General features: G+C 35.5%; 1 protein-coding gene across 5 annotated transcripts in view; it reads right to left on the reverse strand.

The window, feature by feature from the left end:
- The window catches only part of LOC124642025 (dedicator of cytokinesis protein 1), a 66,986-nt gene that overhangs the window by 35,308 nt on the left and 10,323 nt on the right, over window positions 1-21,355 (reverse strand). For 4 of the 5 annotated variants that reach the window (XM_047180323.1, XM_047180321.1, XM_047180322.1 and 1 more), the window contains exons 3-12: window positions 20,549-20,651; window positions 19,319-19,464; window positions 18,863-18,986; window positions 18,099-18,308; window positions 17,342-17,436; window positions 16,909-17,049; window positions 16,377-16,500; window positions 15,698-15,907; window positions 2,526-2,624; window positions 1,995-2,171 (exon numbers count right to left, since the gene is read on the reverse strand). In XM_047180323.1, the coding sequence (XP_047036279.1) occupies window positions 1,995-2,171; window positions 2,526-2,624; window positions 15,698-15,907; window positions 16,377-16,500; window positions 16,909-17,049; window positions 17,342-17,436; window positions 18,099-18,308; window positions 18,863-18,986; window positions 19,319-19,464; window positions 20,549-20,651 (1,429 nt within the window). Of the gene's footprint in view, window positions 1-1,994; window positions 2,172-2,525; window positions 2,625-15,697; window positions 15,908-16,376; window positions 16,501-16,908; window positions 17,050-17,341; window positions 17,437-17,780; window positions 17,910-18,098; window positions 18,309-18,862; window positions 18,987-19,318; window positions 19,465-20,548; window positions 20,652-21,355 lie in introns of all 5 variants that reach the window. The other variant, XM_047180320.1, reaches the window with a different exon arrangement.

Consider the following 21,355-nt stretch of genomic DNA (forward strand, 5'->3'; position numbering starts at 1 on the left):
ATTTGTGGCGCTTGTTCTCTTTAATAGAGCTAAAAGAGAACATGAGACAAAAAGGTTGCGACAAGTTAGTGAATATATTGAACGCTTTAAGAGTAGGTGAGCTGACTACCGAACACTTTTCTGATCTTATGCAGAAAGTATCTTCAAATAGCTCTGGAGAGTTCTCGATTGAAAAAGCTCTACGTATTTACCCAACGAATCAGCAGGTCAATAAACATAATTCAGCCGTTCTCGAACATTTTAGGAAGAAGAATACACAAATGTTTAAAATAATAGCACAAGATCAATTAATTGATGGATCAAAAAAGAATGATCAGATTGATATTAATAAAATAATACACACGGACATTAACAAAACAGGAGGTCTTCCAAAAGAACTAGAAATATTTGTTGGTGCTAAAGTTATGTTGAGGTCTAACGTTGACGTTGCTAAGGGACTTGTGAATGGAGCAATAGGTCACATCACTGAAATCATATGGCCGTATTACAGACGTGCTCAACTATACGATAGCGATGTACCATCGGTTCGCGTAGACTTTGGTAACGATGGCATTCACATAATACACCCTAAATCAGTTCAATTTCCTGCTAAATTTAATCACGGCACAGCTGAAAGAAGAATGCTCCCGATTGTCTTGTCTTGGGCTTCAACTGTGCATAAAATGCAGGGAACTACTGTAGATCATGCTGTTATTTATCTAGGCTCCAAATTGTTCGCTGCTGGTCAAGCTTATGTAGCTTTAAGCCGAGTTAGGTCTTTAGCAGGTCTTCAAATCGAAGAACTTGACTGCTCCAAGTTGACGTCGAAGAAACCGTGTAATGTTGATGCATTAAAAGAAATGGACAGAATGAGAACAAATAAATAACAAGGGATTTCATAATTTCAACATTATTGATATTTTTATTAATCAGTACATATTACATATCATGTGAACGAACTACGGACTTCATAACGGAATAACGCTGCTACGCGCTGCGAACTACGTCGTAGTAAATCTCGAATTAAAAATAGAGGTACTAAAAAGTTATAAATAAAATTAAAGAAAAAAAAAAACCTTTTTAAAAACAAGCTTTTATTTAAATGCTCTAAAAAGAAAAAAATAAACATTTTACACTAAAACTTTTACTGTTAACTTATAACGTCATTTCAAATTTAACACATTTGACACAATTTATATATTATAAAAGCGTGTCGCGAGATCTAAGTATTCGTAAATGCTGCCTATTAAAATTATAAAACTAAGAAAATCGAATAATAATATATATATATATATACTATTACTATATTATTATATATACTATATATATATATATATATTATACATTATACTAATTGTTGGGTAGGTTTTATTGTTATATAATAATATATATATTTATATATTCGATTTATATAATAAGTATATATTCGAGATCTAAGTATTCGTACCTGCTGCCTATTAAAATTATAAAACTAAGAAAATACGAATACTTAGTAATACGAATACTTAGATCTCGCGACACGCTTTTATAATATATAAATTGTGTCAAATGTGTTAAATTTGAAATGACGTTATAAGTTAACAGTAAAAGTTTTAGTGTAAAATGTTTATTTTTTTCTTTTTAGAGCATTTAAATAAAAGCTTGTTTTTAAAAAGGTTTTTTTTTTTTTGCTGATAGCCTATAATAAAATAGACACTATAATTTCAAGAATAACACAGAATTAATATACTATTCTAGTCAGTTAAAAAGAAATATAAAAAACATAAAATACCACACAAATCTAAATATAAAAAAGTATTTTTAAATGAAATAAATTATTTAACTTTGGATTTTTTTTTACATACTGCCAAGTGATGTTCTAAAGTGCAATTAAAGACTAAAAATTTAAAAATAATATACAGGAGTTACATTAGCAAGACTACACGAACACATTACACAACCATTTGCATTTGTACATTACTATAATAAAACCCAAATATTGCCACAATAATGTAATTTCAAAAAACTCATCCTACCTTATAAACACACAAATTATGCTGTGTATCGGGAGTAGTGGTGCCCTCTCGTTGCATGAGACGTAAGTATGAGAGAGCGAAGTGTCTCTCCGCTCGGTCTTTAGCCTCGTTCGACGAACGATGGCGGCAGAGGAATACTAGGTGAGCTTCTTTAAATTCTTCTATGTTTAGGCATACCTGGAAGATAGATTAGTGTAGAAGTAATTATAGGTTGAGGGTGTAAGGAAATAGACAACGGCGACTATTTAGCAATAATTGATTCGGAATGTCGACTTTTAAGACAACTTTCACACAATTACCATAAAGGCATTCAAATTGATTTGTCTCACTAATGCCAAGTTCGTCGACAACATAAACGACAGTTTTTTTAAAAAGACTTTTTACTATGTATTTACACGATCAATTGTCAAAATTAGCAGTTGTTTTAAGAAAAACGAATGCTTATGTACTTTGGTGAAAAGTAAATGGGCCAAAAAAGGACTGGAAAAAGTTGTAAAATAAACGATGGTTAAATATGCATTTTAATCTTACCTTGAAGACTTCTTGCCATCTTGGTCGATCATCGTGATAATATACCACGGACGTGTATTCATTTGCTAATGGCACTCCAGCACCGACGGATATTACGCCCTAAAAAAGTGTACACGTTATACAACCATAAAAATACAGTAAATTTATAAATAAATCATGTCAGTTTGTTTTGATGAAGTAAAACTATTAAGGCTCAGTATATTAGTATATTAATAAGCAACACTTCTTTATCCCCCATTTTATAATACATACTTTAATGTATGAACTTTAGACTATCTTAAAATAATACGGTCTATTTGAGAGAACGAATAGACCTACAATGGATTCTGAAAAGTTAACAAAACAATTCAGCATACTCTATATAAACAGTAATAAAATAAAATTAAAGAAAAAAAAAACCTTTTTAAAAATAAAATTAAAGAAAAAAAAAACCTTTTTAAAAACAAGCTTTTATTTAAATGCTCTAAAAAGAAAAAAATAAACATTTTACACTAAAACTTTTACTGTTAACTTATAACGTCATTTCAAATTTAACACATTTGACACAATTTATATATTATAAAAGCGTGTCGCGAGATCTAAGTATTCGTATTACTAAGTATTCGTATTTTCTTAGTTTTATAATTTTAATAGGCAGCAGGTACGAATACTTAGATCTCGAATATATACTTATTATATAAATCGAATATATAAATATATATATTATTATATAACAATAAAACCTACCCAACAATTAGTATAATGTATAATATATATATATATATATAGTATATATAATAATATAGTAATAGTATATATATATATATATTATTATTCGATTTTCTTAGTTTTATAATTTTAATAGGCAGCATTTACGAATACTTAGATCTCGCGACACGCTTTTATAATATATAAATTGTGTCAAATGTGTTAAATTTGAAATGACGTTATAAGTTAACAGTAAAAGTTTTAGTGTAAAATGTTTATTTTTTTCTTTTTAGAGCATTTAAATAAAAGCTTGTTTTTAAAAAGGTTTTTTTTTTCTTTAATTTTATTTATAACTTTTTAGTACCTCTATTTTTAATTCGAGATTTACTACGACGTAGTTCGCAGCGCGTAGCAGCGTTATTCCGTTATGAAGTCCGTAGTTCGTTCACATGATATGTAATATGTACTGATTAATAAAAATATCAATAATGTTGAAATTATGAAATCCCTTGTTATTTATTTGTTCTCATTCTGTCCATTTCTTTTAATGCATCAACATTACACGGTTTCTTCGACGTCAACTTGGAGCAGTCAAGTTCTTCGATTTGAAGACCTGCTAAAGACCTAACTCGGCTTAAAGCTACATAAGCTTGACCAGCAGCGAACAATTTGGAGCCTAGATAAATAACAGCATGATCTACAGTAGTTCCCTGCATTTTATGCACAGTTGAAGCCCAAGACAAGACAATCGGGAGCATTCTTCTTTCAGCTGTGCCGTGATTAAATTTAGCAGGAAATTGAACTGATTTAGGGTGTATTATGTGAATGCCATCGTTACCAAAGTCTACGCGAACCGATGGTACATTGCTATCGTATAGTTGAGCACGTCTGTAATACGGCCATATGATTTCAGTGATGTGACCTATTGCTCCATTCACAAGTCCCTTAGCAACGTCAACGTTAGACCTCAACATAACTTTAGCACCAACAAATATTTCTAGTTCTTTTGGAAGACCTCCTGTTTTGTTAATGTCCGTGTGTATTATTTTATTAATATCAATCTGATCATTCTTTTTTGATCCATCAATTAATTGATCTTGTGCTATTATTTTAAACATTTGTGTATTCTTCTTCCTAAAATGTTCGAGAACGGCTGAATTATGTTTATTGACCTGCTGATTCGTTGGGTAAATACGTAGAGCTTTTTCAATCGAGAACTCTCCAGAGCTATTTGAAGATACTTTCTGCATAAGATCAGAAAAGTGTTCGGTAGTCAGCTCACCTACTCTTAAAGCGTTCAATATATTCACAAACTTGTCGCAACCTTTTTGTCTCATGTTCTCTTTTAGCTCTATTAAAGAGAACAAGCGCCACAAATGTGTCGCTGGAACCATTCTTGCTGGTTGATCGAATACTTGGTTTCCGCGTACCGGAGGCAGTTGCATTAGATCGCCGAACAAGAGCACATTAAGACCACCGAACATTTCTTCACTATTCTTAAGTTGTATACGGGACCATTGATATTTCGTCAATAAATAGCAATTGTATATCTTTTATCTTTTTTTCCACTGTAACCGCATCAATCTGAGAAAATTTCCCGTCAGCATGGGCATCTGGGTTATCCTTCCATCTTTTTGCACAGGTAGCTTTAGTGCAGTATGAAGTGTAGAGCCTCCAATCAAACGCGCTGCAACCCCTGTTAGAGCGCACACTTTAACGACAGTCTTAGCATGGCAACGGTTGGCTTGATTTTTCAGCAATTTAAACAAAAATGTTTTACCAGTTCCTGCATTCCCTGTTATGAAGAGCCTTAGTCTGTTGTCGTTTCCTTGAATCTGCTCTTGAATATTTCGTGTCACAAATCGAAACACTTCCGCCTGATCAGCATTCATAGCTCTGCAAGACGTATTGAACTCATCATCAGCCATACAATGTTCAGGTGCTTCGATTTCATCAATGGGTTCGTCGTTAGGTTGTAGATTTTCTTCATCGAGAATAATTTCAACATTATTGATATTTTACAAGCTTTTATTTACTTTCACCTGTCCCGTTGTCTGTAATCAAATCTTGCAACTTAAATTTGATCCACTTCCCGGTTTCCGATTGAGCTGAAATTTAGTATACATGTATAAATCGGATGACAATGCAATGTCATTGTGACATAGAGCTGATCTGATGATGGAGCTGGAAGGTGGCCATAGGAACTTCGTAATTAAACGACGCAACCCTATCGAGTTTGGGCTCATTAGATTCGTCTTGACAAGTACTTTGATACTATATGGTAACCAGGGTCTGATGATGGAGCCGGAAGGTGGCCATAGGAACTCCGTAATTAAACGACGCAACCCCATCGAGTTTGGGCTCATTGGATTAGTCTTGATGAGTACTTTGATACTATATGGTAACCAGGGTCTGATGATGGAGCCGGAAGGTGGCCATAGGTACTCCGTAATAAAAAGACACAACCCCATCGAGTTTGGGCTCATTGGATTAGTCTTGACGAGTACTTTGATACTATATGGTAACCAGGGTCTGATGATGGAGCCGGAAGGTGGCCATAGGAACTTCGTAATTAAACGACGCAACCCCATCGAGTTTGGGCTCATTGGATTAGTCTTGACGAGTACTTTGATACTATATGGTAACCAGGGTCTGATGTTGGAGCCGGAAGGTGGCCATAGGAACTCCGTAATTAAACGACGCAACCCCATCGAGTGTGGGCTCATTGGATAAGTCTTGACGAGTCTCTTGCTTTCGACCCATATTAATTATATGTAGGATCAGGATCAGTCGAGCGATAAACCATCAGGGTTTGGAGTCCCCATTTTGTCAAATGGACGCGAACCTATTTTAAATCTATGGTCATTCCGTTATGAAGTCCGTAGTTCGTTCACATGATATGTAATATGTACTGATTAATAAAAATATCAATAATGTTGAAATTATTCTCGATGAAGAAAATCTACAACCTAACGACGAACCCATTGATGAAATCGAAGCACCTGAACATTGTATGGCTGATGATGAGTTCAATACGTCTTGCAGAGCTATGAATGCTGATCAGGCGGAAGTGTTTCGATTTGTGACACGAAATATTCAAGAGCAGATTCAAGGAAACGACAACAGACTAAGGCTCTTCATAACAGGGAATGCAGGAACTGGTAAAACATTTTTGTTTAAATTGCTGAAAAATCAAGCCAACCGTTGCCATGCTAAGACTGTCGTTAAAGTGTGCGCTCTAACAGGGGTTGCAGCGCGTTTGATTGGAGGCTCTACACTTCATACTGCACTAAAGCTACCTGTGCAAAAAGATGGAAGGATAACCCAGATGCCCATGCTGACGGGAAATTTTCTCAGATTGATGCGGTTACAGTGGAAAAAAAGATAAAAGATATACAATTGCTATTTATTGACGAAATATCAATGGTCCCGTATACAACTTAAGAATAGTGAAGAAATGTTCGGTGGTCTTAATGTGCTCTTGTTCGGCGATCTAATGCAACTGCCTCCGGTACGCGGAAACCAAGTATTCGATCAACCAGCAAGAATGGTTCCAGCGACACATTTGTGGCGCTTGTTCTCTTTAATAGAGCTAAAAGAGAACATGAGACAAAAAGGTTGCGACAAGTTTGTGAATATATTGAACGCTTTAAGAGTAGGTGAGCTGACTACCGAACACTTTTCTGATCTTATGCAGAAAGTATCTTCAAATAGCTCTGGAGAGTTCTCGATTGAAAAAGCTCTACGTATTTACCCAACGAATCAGCAGGTCAATAAACATAATTCAGCCGTTCTCGAACATTTTAGGAAGAAGAATACACAAATGTTTAAAATAATAGCACAAGATCAATTAATTGATGGATCAAAAAAGAATGATCAGATTGATATTAATAAAATAATACACACGGACATTAACAAAACAGGAGGTCTTCCAAAAGAACTAGAAATATTTGTTGGTGCTAAAGTTATGTTGAGGTCTAACGTTGACGTTGCTAAGGGACTTGTGAATGGAGCAATAGGTCACATCACTGAAATCATATGGCCGTATTACAGACGTGCTCAACTATACGATAGCGATGTACCATCGGTTCGCGTAGACTTTGGTAACGATGGCATTCACATAATACACCCTAAATCAGTTCAATTTCCTGCTAAATTTAATCACGGCACAGCTGAAAGAAGAATGCTCCCGATTGTCTTGTCTTGGGCTTCAACTGTGCATAAAATGCAGGGAACTACTGTAGATCATGCTGTTATTTATCTAGGCTCCAAATTGTTCGCTGCTGGTCAAGCTTATGTAGCTTTAAGCCGAGTTAGGTCTTTAGCAGGTCTTCAAATCGAAGAACTTGACTGCTCCAAGTTGACGTCGAAGAAACCGTGTAATGTTGATGCATTAAAAGAAATGGACAGAATGAGAACAAATAAATAACAAGGGATTTCATAATTTCAACATTATTGATATTTTTATTAATCAGTACATATTACATATCATGTGAACGAACTACGGACTTCATAACGGAATAACGCTGCTACGCGCTGCGAACTACGTCGTAGTAAATCTCGAATTAAAAATAGAGGTACTAAAAAGTTATAAATAAAATTAAAGAAAAAAAAAACCTTTTTAAAAACAAGCTTTTATTTAAATGCTCTAAAAAGAAAAAAATAAACATTTTACACTAAAACTTTTACTGTTAACTTATAACGTCATTTCAAATTTAACACATTTGACACAATTTATATATTATAAAAGCGTGTCGCGAGATCTAAGTATTCGTAAATGCTGCCTATTAAAATTATAAAACTAAGAAAATCGAATAATAATGTATATATATATACTATTACTATATTATTATATATACTATATATATATATATATTATACATTATACTAATTGTTGGGTAGGTTTTATTGTTATATAATAATATATATATTTATATATTCGATTTATATAATAAGTATATATTCGAGATCTAAGTATTCGTACCTGCTGCCTATTAAAATTATAAAACTAAGAAAATACGAATACTTAGTAATACGAATACTTAGATCTCGCGACACGCTTTTATAATATATAAATTGTGTCAAATGTGTTAAATTTGAAATGACGTTATAAGTTAACAGTAAAAGTTTTAGTGTAAAATGTTTATTTTTTTCTTTTTAGAGCATTTAAATAAAAGCTTGTTTTTAAAAAGGTTTTTTTTTTCTTTAATTTTATTTATTAATCAGTACATATTACATATCATGTGAACGAACTACGGACTTCATAACGGAATGACCATAGATTTAAAATAGGTTCGCGTCCATTTGACAAAATGGGGACTCCAAACCCTGATGGTTTATCGCTCGACTGATCCTGATCCTACATATAATTAATATGGGTCGAAAGCAAGAGACTCGTCAAGACTTATCCAATGAGCCCACACTCGATGGGGTTGCGTCGTTTAATTACGGAGTTCCTATGGCCACCTTCCGGCTCCAACATCAGACCCTGGTTACCATATAGTATCAAAGTACTCGTCAAGACTAATCCAATGAGCCCAAACTCGATGGGGTTGCGTCGTTTAATTACGAAGTTCCTATGGCCACCTTCCGGCTCCATCATCAGACCCTGGTTACCATATAGTATCAAAGTACTCGTCAAGACTAATCCAATGAGCCCAAACTCGATGGGGTTGTGTCTTTTTATTACGGAGTACCTATGGCCACCTTCCGGCTCCATCATCAGACCCTGGTTACCATATAGTATCAAAGTACTCATCAAGACTAATCCAATGAGCCCAAACTCGATGGGGTTGCGTCGTTTAATTACGGAGTTCCTATGGCCACCTTCCGGCTCCATCATCAGACCCTGGTTACCATATAGTATCAAAGTACTTGTCAAGACGAATCTAATGAGCCCAAACTCGATAGGGTTGCGTCGTTTAATTACGAAGTTCCTATGGCCACCTTCCAGCTCCATCATCAGATCAGCTCTATGTCACAATGACATTGCATTGTCATCCGATTTATACATGTATACTAAATTTCAGCTCAATCGGAAACCGGGAAGTGGATCAAATTTAAGTTGCAAGATTTGATTACAGACAACGGGACAGGTGAAAGTAAATAAAAGCTTGTAACAAGCTTTTATTTAAATGCTCTAAAAAGAAAAAAATAAACATTTTACACTAAAACTTTTACTGTTAACTTATAACGTCATTTCAAATTTAACACATTTGACACAATTTATATATTATAAAAGCGTGTCGCGAGATCTAAGTATTCGTATTACTAAGTATTCGTATTTTCTTAGTTTTATAATTTTAATAGGCAGCAGGTACGAATACTTAGATCTCGAATATATACTTATTATATAAATCGAATATATAAATATATATATTATTATATAACAATAAAACCTACCCAACAATTAGTATAATGTATAATATATATATATATATAGTATATATAATAATATAGTAATAGTATATATATATACATTATTATTCGATTTTCTTAGTTTTATAATTTTAATAGGCAGCATTTACGAATACTTAGATCTCGCGACACGCTTTTATAATATATAAATTGTGTCAAATGTGTTAAATTTGAAATGACGTTATAAGTTAACAGTAAAAGTTTTAGTGTAAAATGTTTATTTTTTTCTTTTTAGAGCATTTAAATAAAAGCTTGTTTTTAAAAAGGTTTTTTTTTTCTTTAATTTTATTTATAACTTTTTAGTACCTCTATTTTTAATTCGAGATTTACTACGACGTAGTTCGCAGCGCGTAGCAGCGTTATTCCGTTATGAAGTCCGTAGTTCGTTCACATGATATGTAATATGTACTGATTAATAAAAATATCAATAATGTTGAAATTATGAAATCCCTTGTTATTTATTTGTTCTCATTCTGTCCATTTCTTTTAATGCATCAACATTACACGGTTTCTTCGACGTCAACTTGGAGCAGTCAAGTTCTTCGATTTGAAGACCTGCTAAAGACCTAACTCGGCTTAAAGCTACATAAGCTTGACCAGCAGCGAACAATTTGGAGCCTAGATAAATAACAGCATGATCTACAGTAGTTCCCTGCATTTTATGCACAGTTGAAGCCCAAGACAAGACAATCGGGAGCATTCTTCTTTCAGCTGTGCCGTGATTAAATTTAGCAGGAAATTGAACTGATTTAGGGTGTATTATGTGAATGCCATCGTTACCAAAGTCTACGCGAACCGATGGTACATCGCTATCGTATAGTTGAGCACGTCTGTAATACGGCCATATGATTTCAGTGATGTGACCTATTGCTCCATTCACAAGTCCCTTAGCAACGTCAACGTTAGACCTCAACATAACTTTAGCACCAACAAATATTTCTAGTTCTTTTGGAAGACCTCCTGTTTTGTTAATGTCCGTGTGTATTATTTTATTAATATCAATCTGATCATTCTTTTTTGATCCATCAATTAATTGATCTTGTGCTATTATTTTAAACATTTGTGTATTCTTCTTCCTAAAATGTTCGAGAACGGCTGAATTATGTTTATTGACCTGCTGATTCGTTGGGTAAATACGTAGAGCTTTTTCAATCGAGAACTCTCCAGAGCTATTTGAAGATACTTTCTGCATAAGATCAGAAAAGTGTTCGGTAGTCAGCTCACCTACTCTTAAAGCGTTCAATATATTCACAAACTTGTCGCAACCTTTTTGTCTCATGTTCTCTTTTAGCTCTATTAAAGAGAACAAGCGCCACAAATGTGTCGCTGGAACCATTCTTGCTGGTTGATCGAATACTTGGTTTCCGCGTACCGGAGGCAGTTGCATTAGATCGCCGAACAAGAGCACATTAAGACCACCGAACATTTCTTCACTATTCTTAAGTTGTATACGGGACCATTGATATTTCGTCAATAAATAGCAATTGTATATCTTTTATCTTTTTTTCCACTGTAACCGCATCAATCTGAGAAAATTTCCCGTCAGCATGGGCATCTGGGTTATCCTTCCATCTTTTTGCACAGGTAGCTTTAGTGCAGTATGAAGTGTAGAGCCTCCAATCAAACGCGCTGCAACCCCTGTTAGAGCGCACACTTTAACGACAGTCTTAGCATGGCAACGGTTGGCTTGATTTTTCAGCAATTTAAACAAAAATGTTTTACCAGTTCCTGCATTCCCTGTTATGAAGAGCCTTAGTCTGTTGTCGTTTCCTTGAATCTGCTCTTGAATATTTCGTGTCACAAATCGAAACACTTCCGCCTGATCAGCATTCATAGCTCTGCAAGACGTATTGAACTCATCATCAGCCATACAATGTTCAGGTGCTTCGATTTCATCAATGGGTTCGTCGTTAGGTTGTAGATTTTCTTCATCGAGAATAATTTCAACATTATTGATATTTTTATTAATCAGTACATATTACATATCATGTGAACGAACTACGGACTTCATAACGGAATGACCATAGATTTAAAATAGGTTCGCGTCCATTTGACAAAATGGGGACTCCAAACCCTGATGGTTTATCGCTCGACTGATCCTGATCCTACATATAATTAATATGGGTCGAAAGCAAGAGACTCGTCAAGACTTATCCAATGAGCCCACACTCGATGGGGTTGCGTCGTTTAATTACGGAGTTCCTATGGCCACCTTCCGGCTCCAACATCAGACCCTGGTTACCATATAGTATCAAAGTACTCGTCAAGACTAATCCAATGAGCCCAAACTCGATGGGGTTGCGTCGTTTAATTACGAAGTTCCTATGGCCACCTTCCGGCTCCATCATCAGACCCTGGTTACCATATAGTATCAAAGTACTCGTCAAGACTAATCCAATGAGCCCAAACTCGATGGGGTTGTGTCTTTTTATTACGGAGTACCTATGGCCACCTTCCGGCTCCATCATCAGACCCTGGTTACCATATAGTATCAAAGTACTCATCAAGACTAATCCAATGAGCCCAAACTCGATGGGGTTGCGTCGTTTAATTACGGAGTTCCTATGGCCACCTTCCGGCTCCATCATCAGACCCTGGTTACCATATAGTATCAAAGTACTTGTCAAGACGAATCTAATGAGCCCAAACTCGATAGGGTTGCGTCGTTTAATTACGAAGTTCCTATGGCCACCTTCCAGCTCCATCATCAGATCAGCTCTATGTCACAATGACATTGCATTGTCATCCGATTTATACATGTATACTAAATTTCAGCTCAATCGGAAACCGGGAAGTGGATCAAATTTAAGTTGCAAGATTTGATTACAGACAACGGGACAGGTGAAAGTAAATAAAAGCTTGTAAAAATAAAATTAAAGAAAAAAAAAACCTTTTTAAAAACAAGCTTTTATTTAAATGCTCTAAAAAGAAAAAAATAAACATTTTACACTAAAACTTTTACTGTTAACTTATAACGTCATTTCAAATTTAACACATTTGACACAATTTATATATTATAAAAGCGTGTCGCGAGATCTAAGTATTCGTATTACTAAGTATTCGTATTTTCTTAGTTTTATAATTTTAATAGGCAGCAGGTACGAATACTTAGATCTCGAATATATACTTATTATATAAATCGAATATATAAATATATATATTATTATATAACAATAAAACCTACCCAACAATTAGTATAATGTATAATATATATATATATATAGTATATATAATAATATAGTAATAGTATATATATATACATTATTATTCGATTTTCTTAGTTTTATAATTTTAATAGGCAGCATTTACGAATACTTAGATCTCGCGACACGCTTTTATAATATATAAATTGTGTCAAATGTGTTAAATTTGAAATGACGTTATAAGTTAACAGTAAAAGTTTTAGTGTAAAATGTTTATTTTTTTCTTTTTAGAGCATTTAAATAAAAGCTTGTTTTTAAAAAGGTTTTTTTTTTCTTTAATTTTATTTATAACTTTTTAGTACCTCTATTTTTAATTCGAGATTTACTACGACGTAGTTCGCAGCGCGTAGCAGCGTTATTCCGTTATGAAGTCCGTAGTTCGTTCACATGATATGTAATATGTACTGATTAATAAAAATATCAATAATGTTGAAATTATGAAATCCCTTGTTATTTATTTGTTCTCATTCTGTCCATTTCTTTTAATGCATCAACATTACACGGTTTCTTCGACGTCAACTTGGAGCAGTCAAGTTCTTCGATTTGAAGACCTGCTAAAGACCTAACTCGGCTTAAAGCTACATAAGCTTGACCAGCAGCGAACAATTTGGAGCCTAGATAAATAACAGCATGATCTACAGTAGTTCCCTGCATTTTATGCACAGTTGAAGCCCAAGACAAGACAATCGGGAGCATTCTTCTTTCAGCTGTGCCGTGATTAAATTTAGCAGGAAATTGAACTGATTTAGGGTGTATTATGTGAATGCCATCGTTACCAAAGTCTACGCGAACCGATGGTACATTGCTATCGTATAGTTGAGCACGTCTGTAATACGGCCATATGATTTCAGTGATGTGACCTATTGCTCCATTCACAAGTCCCTTAGCAACGTCAACGTTAGACCTCAACATAACTTTAGCACCAACAAATATTTCTAGTTCTTTTGGAAGACCTCCTGTTTTGTTAATGTCCGTGTGTATTATTTTATTAATATCAATCTGATCATTCTTTTTTGATCCATCAATTAATTGATCTTGTGCTATTATTTTAAACATTTGTGTATTCTTCTTCCTAAAATGTTCGAGAACGGCTGAATTATGTTTATTGACCTGCTGATTCGTTGGGTAAATACGTAGAGCTTTTTCAATCGAGAACTCTCCAGAGCTATTTGAAGATACTTTCTGCATAAGATCAGAAAAGTGTTCGGTAGTCAGCTCACCTACTCTTAAAGCGTTCAATATATTCACAAACTTGTCGCAACCTTTTTGTCTCATGTTCTCTTTTAGCTCTATTAAAGAGAACAAGCGCCACAAATGTGTCGCTGGAACCATTCTTGCTGGTTGATCGAATACTTGGTTTCCGCGTACCGGAGGCAGTTGCATTAGATCGCCGAACAAGAGCACATTAAGACCACCGAACATTTCTTCACTATTCTTAAGTTGTATACGGGACCATTGATATTTCGTCAATAAATAGCAATTGTATATCTTTCCACTGTAACCGCATCAATCTGAGAAAATTTCCCGTCAGCATGGGCATCTGGGTTATCCTTCCATCTTTTTGCACAGGTAGCTTTAGTGCAGTATGAAGTGTAGAGCCTCCAATCAAACGCGCTGCAACCCCTGTTAGAGCGCACACTTTAACGACAGTCTTAGCATGGCAACGGTTGGCTTGATTTTTCAGCAATTTAAACAAAAATGTTTTACCAGTTCCTGCATTCCCTGTTATGAAGAGCCTTAGTCTGTTGTCGTTTCCTTGAATCTGCTCTTGAATATTTCGTGTCACAAATCGAAACACTTCCGCCTGATCAGCATTCATAGCTCTGCAAGACGTATTGAACTCATCATCAGCCATACAATGTTCAGGTGCTTCGATTTCATCAATGGGTTCGTCGTTAGGTTGTAGATTTTCTTCATCGAGAATAATTTCAACATTATTGATATTTTTATTAATCAGTACATATTACATATCATGTGAACGAACTACGGACTTCATAACGGAATGACCATAGATTTAAAATAGGTTCGCGTCCATTTGACAAAATGGGGACTCCAAACCCTGATGGTTTATCGCTCGACTGATCCTGATCCTACATATAATTAATATGGGTCGAAAGCAAGAGACTCGTCAAGACTTATCCAATGAGCCCACACTCGATGGGGTTGCGTCGTTTAATTACGGAGTTCCTATGGCCACCTTCCGGCTCCAACATCAGACCCTGGTTACCATATAGTATCAAAGTACTCGTCAAGACTAATCCAATGAGCCCAAACTCGATGGGGTTGCGTCGTTTAATTACGAAGTTCCTATGGCCACCTTCCGGCTCCATCATCAGACCCTGGTTACCATATAGTATCAAAGTACTCGTCAAGACTAATCCAATGAGCCCAAACTCGATGGGGTTGTGTCTTTTTATTACGGAGTACCTATGGCCACCTTCCGGCTCCATCATCAGACCCTGGTTACCATATAGTATCAAAGTACTCATCAAGACTAATCCAATGAGCCCAAACTCGATGGGGTTGCGTCGTTTAATTACGGAGTTCCTATGGCCACCTTCCGGCTCCATCATCAGACCCTGGTTACCATATAGTATCAAAGTACTTGTCAAGACGAATCTAATGAGCCCAAACTCGATAGGGTTGCGTCGTTTAATTACGAAGTTCCTATGGCCACCTTCCAGCTCCATCATCAGATCAGCTCTATGTCACAATGACATTGCATTGTCATCCGATTTATACATGTATACTAAATTTCAGCTCAATCGGAAACCGGGAAGTGGATCAAATTTAAGTTGCAAGATTTGATTACAGACAACGGGACAGGTGAAAGTAAATAAAAGCTTGTAATAAATTATAACTCACAGGTAAAGTCCGTCCATGCTTATCCACAACCCTGGCCACCAGCTCAATGTTTCTCTCCGAAGATTTCCCCCCTCCCTTAGAGAATGACCCCCCGCACACGGTCACATACAGGTCGTTTCGAGCGTCGCCCGGCAGTATCACTTCGGGGAAACCCATCTTACGGGCTACAGCTGTGTTTCCTACTACGAGGTGGGGATTTTCTTCGCGTATCTGTGGAATAAAATTAAATATATAAAATAGATGATAAATAAATAAATTGACATGAAATTCACATTGATGACATTTTCACATTCACACATGATATTATATGACCTTAGTTTTCGTAAAGACAACCAAATACAATAAGGTTGATAATTAGCATCTGCGTTACAAAACATTAGGAAACAACGTGGGTCATACACAAAGTTGATGGTACAATTTTTAAATCTCAAAGGATCAATTTAAATCTGTATTTTCTGTATCTTCTTCACATAGATATGTTGTAACATATTTTTAAGAACTTTTTTTAGAGATTCAAGCATGGAGCAAGCATGGAAGAAGCCTGTGCCCTGCAGTGGGATGATTAAAAGGCTGACATTGATTAGCCAGCATAGCATTTTTTGCAACTGCACTATAACAGTGAAGTGTATTAGTTGTGAAGTTAAAGTGCTTAAATACCTTTTTTATTTAGTAGTCTTACCTGTTTCAAATCACCTTCAACGAGTCTGACAGACACCCACAGTCCTTGTGAATGCTTTGCGTCTTTGAGATCACGGTTAGCTATCACTTTCTTCAATAACGAGTCCAGATTCTCCTTTTCATATCTGTAATCAGTTTAATATGTCAAACCAATGTGCATATTTTTTTGTAAATTACGCTTCAAACCTAAGTTACAAAATCACTGTTCACCAAAGATTTAGACAGAATTTGTCAAATATAGAATGTACTGCTCGCTAAGATAAAAATGTAATAAAAGATGGATAAAATATTTTTAATAAGTAAATATAAAGCGTTATTATTCACACTGTTGTGTTCCTGATATTATTCTGATTCCTGTTGGAATCTCAATAAAATTAAACAATAAAGATATAAAATTTATAATTAGGTAAGTTGTCAATTGAAACGTCAAAAAACAAACAATCTATTCACGTCTAAGACTGACGCTTTCAGGTGATACTTTTAAAAGCGTAATACACCACAGGCATACTTTAAAATAAAAATACAATACTCACGCATAAAAAGGCACTTGTATATGTTTGTCGGAAGCATCAACGGTGACGAATCTCTTGATATCTGCGCAGGCGACGCCGAAGGGACGCCGCATGATCCGACCCGACGATGACACCGGAGGCGTTTGGGCTACCGAACTGCGTCTGAGAGTTAAAAATGTTATTAGTATACTGATAAAATTAAAAAAAAAAAAAAAATTTAGAAATTTTTTATATATGTAAAAAAAACTGGTAGAAGAATACTTAATTTTCCAAGACATATAAAACATTGTTGATCTTATATGATGTTTTTGTGTACATCCTTATAAGTATCATTTACATAAAATAATACAAATTCAAACACCTAGGTTTTTCAAATGAACTTAATGATTAATTTTAGGTGTGTAAAGAAAAGTAAATATGTATATTTTATTAAATAAAAACAAAATTAACTTACCTATGATCTATATTCTGGGCATCCATAGATCCTATCCGAACAATATTTGCCACCAAATATATTTTTTCACTCTTCATAATGTCACTACCAAAATCCTAGAACAATAAAAAGGTTCATAAAATTATATTGTATTTCACTAAGGCCAGTCAGCCAGAAAGAATGACAAGAAGTTTTACAAAGGGGTATCGAGTTGTGCAGGAAAGCATGTTGAGGAGGCAGTCGCTCCATGTGAAAAACTGGTATAAACTAAACCGCATCGTTACCTGGTAAGCAACAGTATCACAGTCAAAAAAAGGCTATAAATGGGCAGTCATTTCATGTGACATATTTACACTCAGCTGCCATTTCGGTTTGACTTTAAGTCAACCCCAAAATAGCAGTTAAAGGCTGGGTAGAAATAGATAGTTGCACCAAAATATTTTTTTGGTTTAATACTTACGGTGAACACAACTGAAGCAGGACTCATATGGTTGGTAGGCCACCTCAGCAGCAGATGTTCAGTGAGCTTAGCGCCGGACACGTCGTATAGAGCCAGAGCTAGTTCCGCCGGCTCCGTCATACGACACACCAAGTGTATGTATGTATATAGCATGACCAGCATGTCACTGAGTAGAGGTCAGATAGGCAGTCATTTTATAGACCTATTTACACTCAGCTGCAATTTCGGTTTGATTTTGAGTCAACCCCAAAAAGTGGGAATAAGGCTGGGTAGAAATAGGTATTTGCACCAAATAAAACCTATTTTTTTAATACTTACGGTGAACACAACTAAAGCCGGACTCATATGGTTGGTAGGCCACCTCAGCAGCAGATGTTCAGTGAGCTTAGCGCCGGACACGTCGTATAGAGCCAGAGCTAGTTCCGCCGGCTCCGTCATACGACACACGAAGTTGTGAACGCGAACTGCGATCGTGTATGTTCGGGCTACTGGTGGGGCGGCCGGTGGGGGCGTTACTGGTGTTGTTTCCTGTAAATAAATGGTTAGATATAATGTTAGGAAAAAGGCAAAATGTGTACCTAAGTAATATAATGAGATTAAAAAAACATCGGAATTAAGAACTTGCCCCTTTTTGGGAAGTCGTTTGACTAGTAAAATTGATTGTAAATAGTACTGCTGACAAAGCTAGGAGTATACGTAACTATTGTGTGAATATGAATAAATTAAGTTGCAGACCGTGATTAAGTTTTGCGAGATTTTAATGTGTATGTGAGAAGCATAGGTACTTGATGAAATAAGATATTTAATATTTGATATCAAAAGCTTATTTTTTTTTTTCTTAGCCCTTATTGTCCCACTGCTGGGCAAAGGCCTCCCCATTTTGTCTCCACATCTCTCGATCCTTAGAGTGCTCTATGCATCCAGACAGGTGGGCCAATGTTGTTGCTCAGTGGATACCACATGATGGCCACCGCAGACGTGGTAGGCCCCGGAAGAGGTGGCGTGACGATCTGGACGCCTACAACCCAAAAGCTTTATTATGTTAGTATTTTGCGTGACTCATGGAATCAGCAGAAACTTACCATATTCTTCTCAATACGAGTATTAGCATCATCGTGAAGTGCATTCAATTTGTATGTGGACACCTTTAGAGGATCAACGAGTTGACCGTTCGCTGTTCTCACTGCTAACTCCATACCTAAGGCTCTGTGAACAAAATTTATTTTAAGACATAATTTTCCTCGTGATTTTTAGAATAAGATAGGTTATAAATATAATTAAATATTAAAAAATCCTTAAGTGAATCCCACGTTTTTTACATATATTTTGGTCTCATATTATGTACACATTTCGAATATCGATACTTTCTTAGAAATTTCATATAGAACTTTTATTGAATGGCAAGTCATTTGCATTTGCAAATCTATAACCAAGCGAGTTTGTAACAAGAATTCAATATTAACAGCAATTGAAAAAAAATATCTAAACAGCTGCCAAATTCTTCTAACCAAAATACCTTAACAAGTTATCACACATACCTGTTCCCCTTATCGATAGTGAATACAGCAGTCCTAGCAACTCTGCGCAGCTGGTCTTGAGGTAGCGCTCCAGACGCCGCTTGAGCTCGCAGCTGGAGGAGAGCTCGCATGCTCACCTCCATGAACTTGAGACGCTCATCGTTATTCTGTTAAATACAAAACATGTAGCATTGAGTAGTTGACTACGTCAAAATTATGTACTTTGCCATATTCATAAGCATCTTTAAATAATTTCTTTAAATATAAGGATATTTCTTTAAATATAAAGATATTTCTTTAAATATAAAGATATTTCTTTAAATATAAATAATCACTTTCGTTTTTTTATCGTTTTAATGGAATAATGGGCTCCAGAAGGAACATGGTGGGTCTCAGTCAGTAAGAGTCTGACACTCCCGTATGCTGCACCCAAAAGGGAGGGGTCATCAAAAAAAAGTCATATATCCAATGTAAATAAATAACGCTAATGTTAAACATCCTACAGTTCTGTATAGACACTAGCTTCCGCCAGTGGTTTCACCCGTGTCCCGAGGAAAAGACTCCACGCATCTGGATAAAAAGCAGTCTATAGCCTATCTCGATAGTTTTTCAAATTGTTCTAATAATTATTGATAAGCTAACAAACTGTTCCATAATAATAGTAGAGATTTGCTTACAAAATAAATTACTTATTTCGAATTACGGCATCTAGCGGATGATAGAAAAGTAATTTGCATATCACAATACCTATGTACCTGCCTACCTCTTTATCGACACGTCATGTGCTAATAATTTATTTACACCAGAGGCATAAGTATATAAATATTCAAACATTACTGGCCGAATAATTATACAATGATGTCGCTCATGTTTATATAATGAAACAGTAAATAAGGACATCGGAATCACGCAGTCACATGTCCGTAAAAGTGTATGTAATCATTTTATCATTATTCCTTCCTTGTTATTGAAGAGAAAATTAAGTCCTACTCCAAAATAAGACGGTAAATCGGTCTCGTAGAAACGAAAACCTGCGCCAATTCATGATTCTACATTTAATTGCCGATTCTATTGGATGTTTAAAAAAAATCTCAGGTCTGGTCCTCTCTTCTCCTAAGACCCGGACCTAGATCGCCGTTCATAAGTTCTGGCCTTATTCAGCCAGTACTCGATTGCCCTACATTCTAATAAGGATTACCTATAAACTCTTATTACTATACTATAAACTAAGGTGTTCTAGCATTTACTTACGACGTAAAGTTCCTTGCAATGCTGTAACCATTCGCGGAGAGTCACAGCTATATCGTGAACCACGCCTTTGCCGCCAGCTGAGGCGACCACCGTGCCGCCGCATCTGTGACAAGAGAATATGAAGATTAAAATTATTACAATTATTAAGGTTTTTTTGGGTATCATCCTCCGAGCCTTTTTCCCCAACTATTTTGGGGTTTAGGTTCTTTTGGATATGTTGGATGGAATATTTCTTACTATCGGTGTCATGTGATTGAAACGATTCGTTTTGCTTTCGGCTGATAGTTTTTTGCACTAAACCTCATATATTAAACATCAAAAAGCATAAGCATAAGCGAAATGAATTCCTTCCCGATTCTGCGTAAGTACAGAGAAAGGACTGCATTAAAAAGAGGAAGCCTGTCGTGAAAGTCGCGTTCCCTTCAAAACGACCAACAAAAATGTTACATGTACCTAGGTAAGTATAACATCACAATTAAACTTTGTTACAATACAAATGTTGGCTGGATACCCAAAATGTACTAAACAAGGAAAGTTCCCGAAGTTGGATATTAAACAAAACAATAATTGGCTTTCCCCGGTTATTGAAGTTGAAATGGAATCTTAACAACAACGCGAATAGTAACAACATGTTATAGTTCATTAATACATGCCTGTTTTCAGTCTCTGCTATGCTCTGGGGACTATAGATTTCCGGACTTTTGGAAAGCGAGGGGCCGAAACTAGCATAGTAAAGCCATTTTGACAACTTTAATGAAAATAATAATGACACATAACCATTGCTTTCGGATATTATTTAATCAAGAC

This window comes from Helicoverpa zea, chromosome 23 (assembly GCF_022581195.2).
Source record: "Helicoverpa zea isolate HzStark_Cry1AcR chromosome 23, ilHelZeax1.1, whole genome shotgun sequence".
NCBI classification, from domain to species: domain Eukaryota; kingdom Metazoa; phylum Arthropoda; class Insecta; order Lepidoptera; family Noctuidae; genus Helicoverpa; species Helicoverpa zea.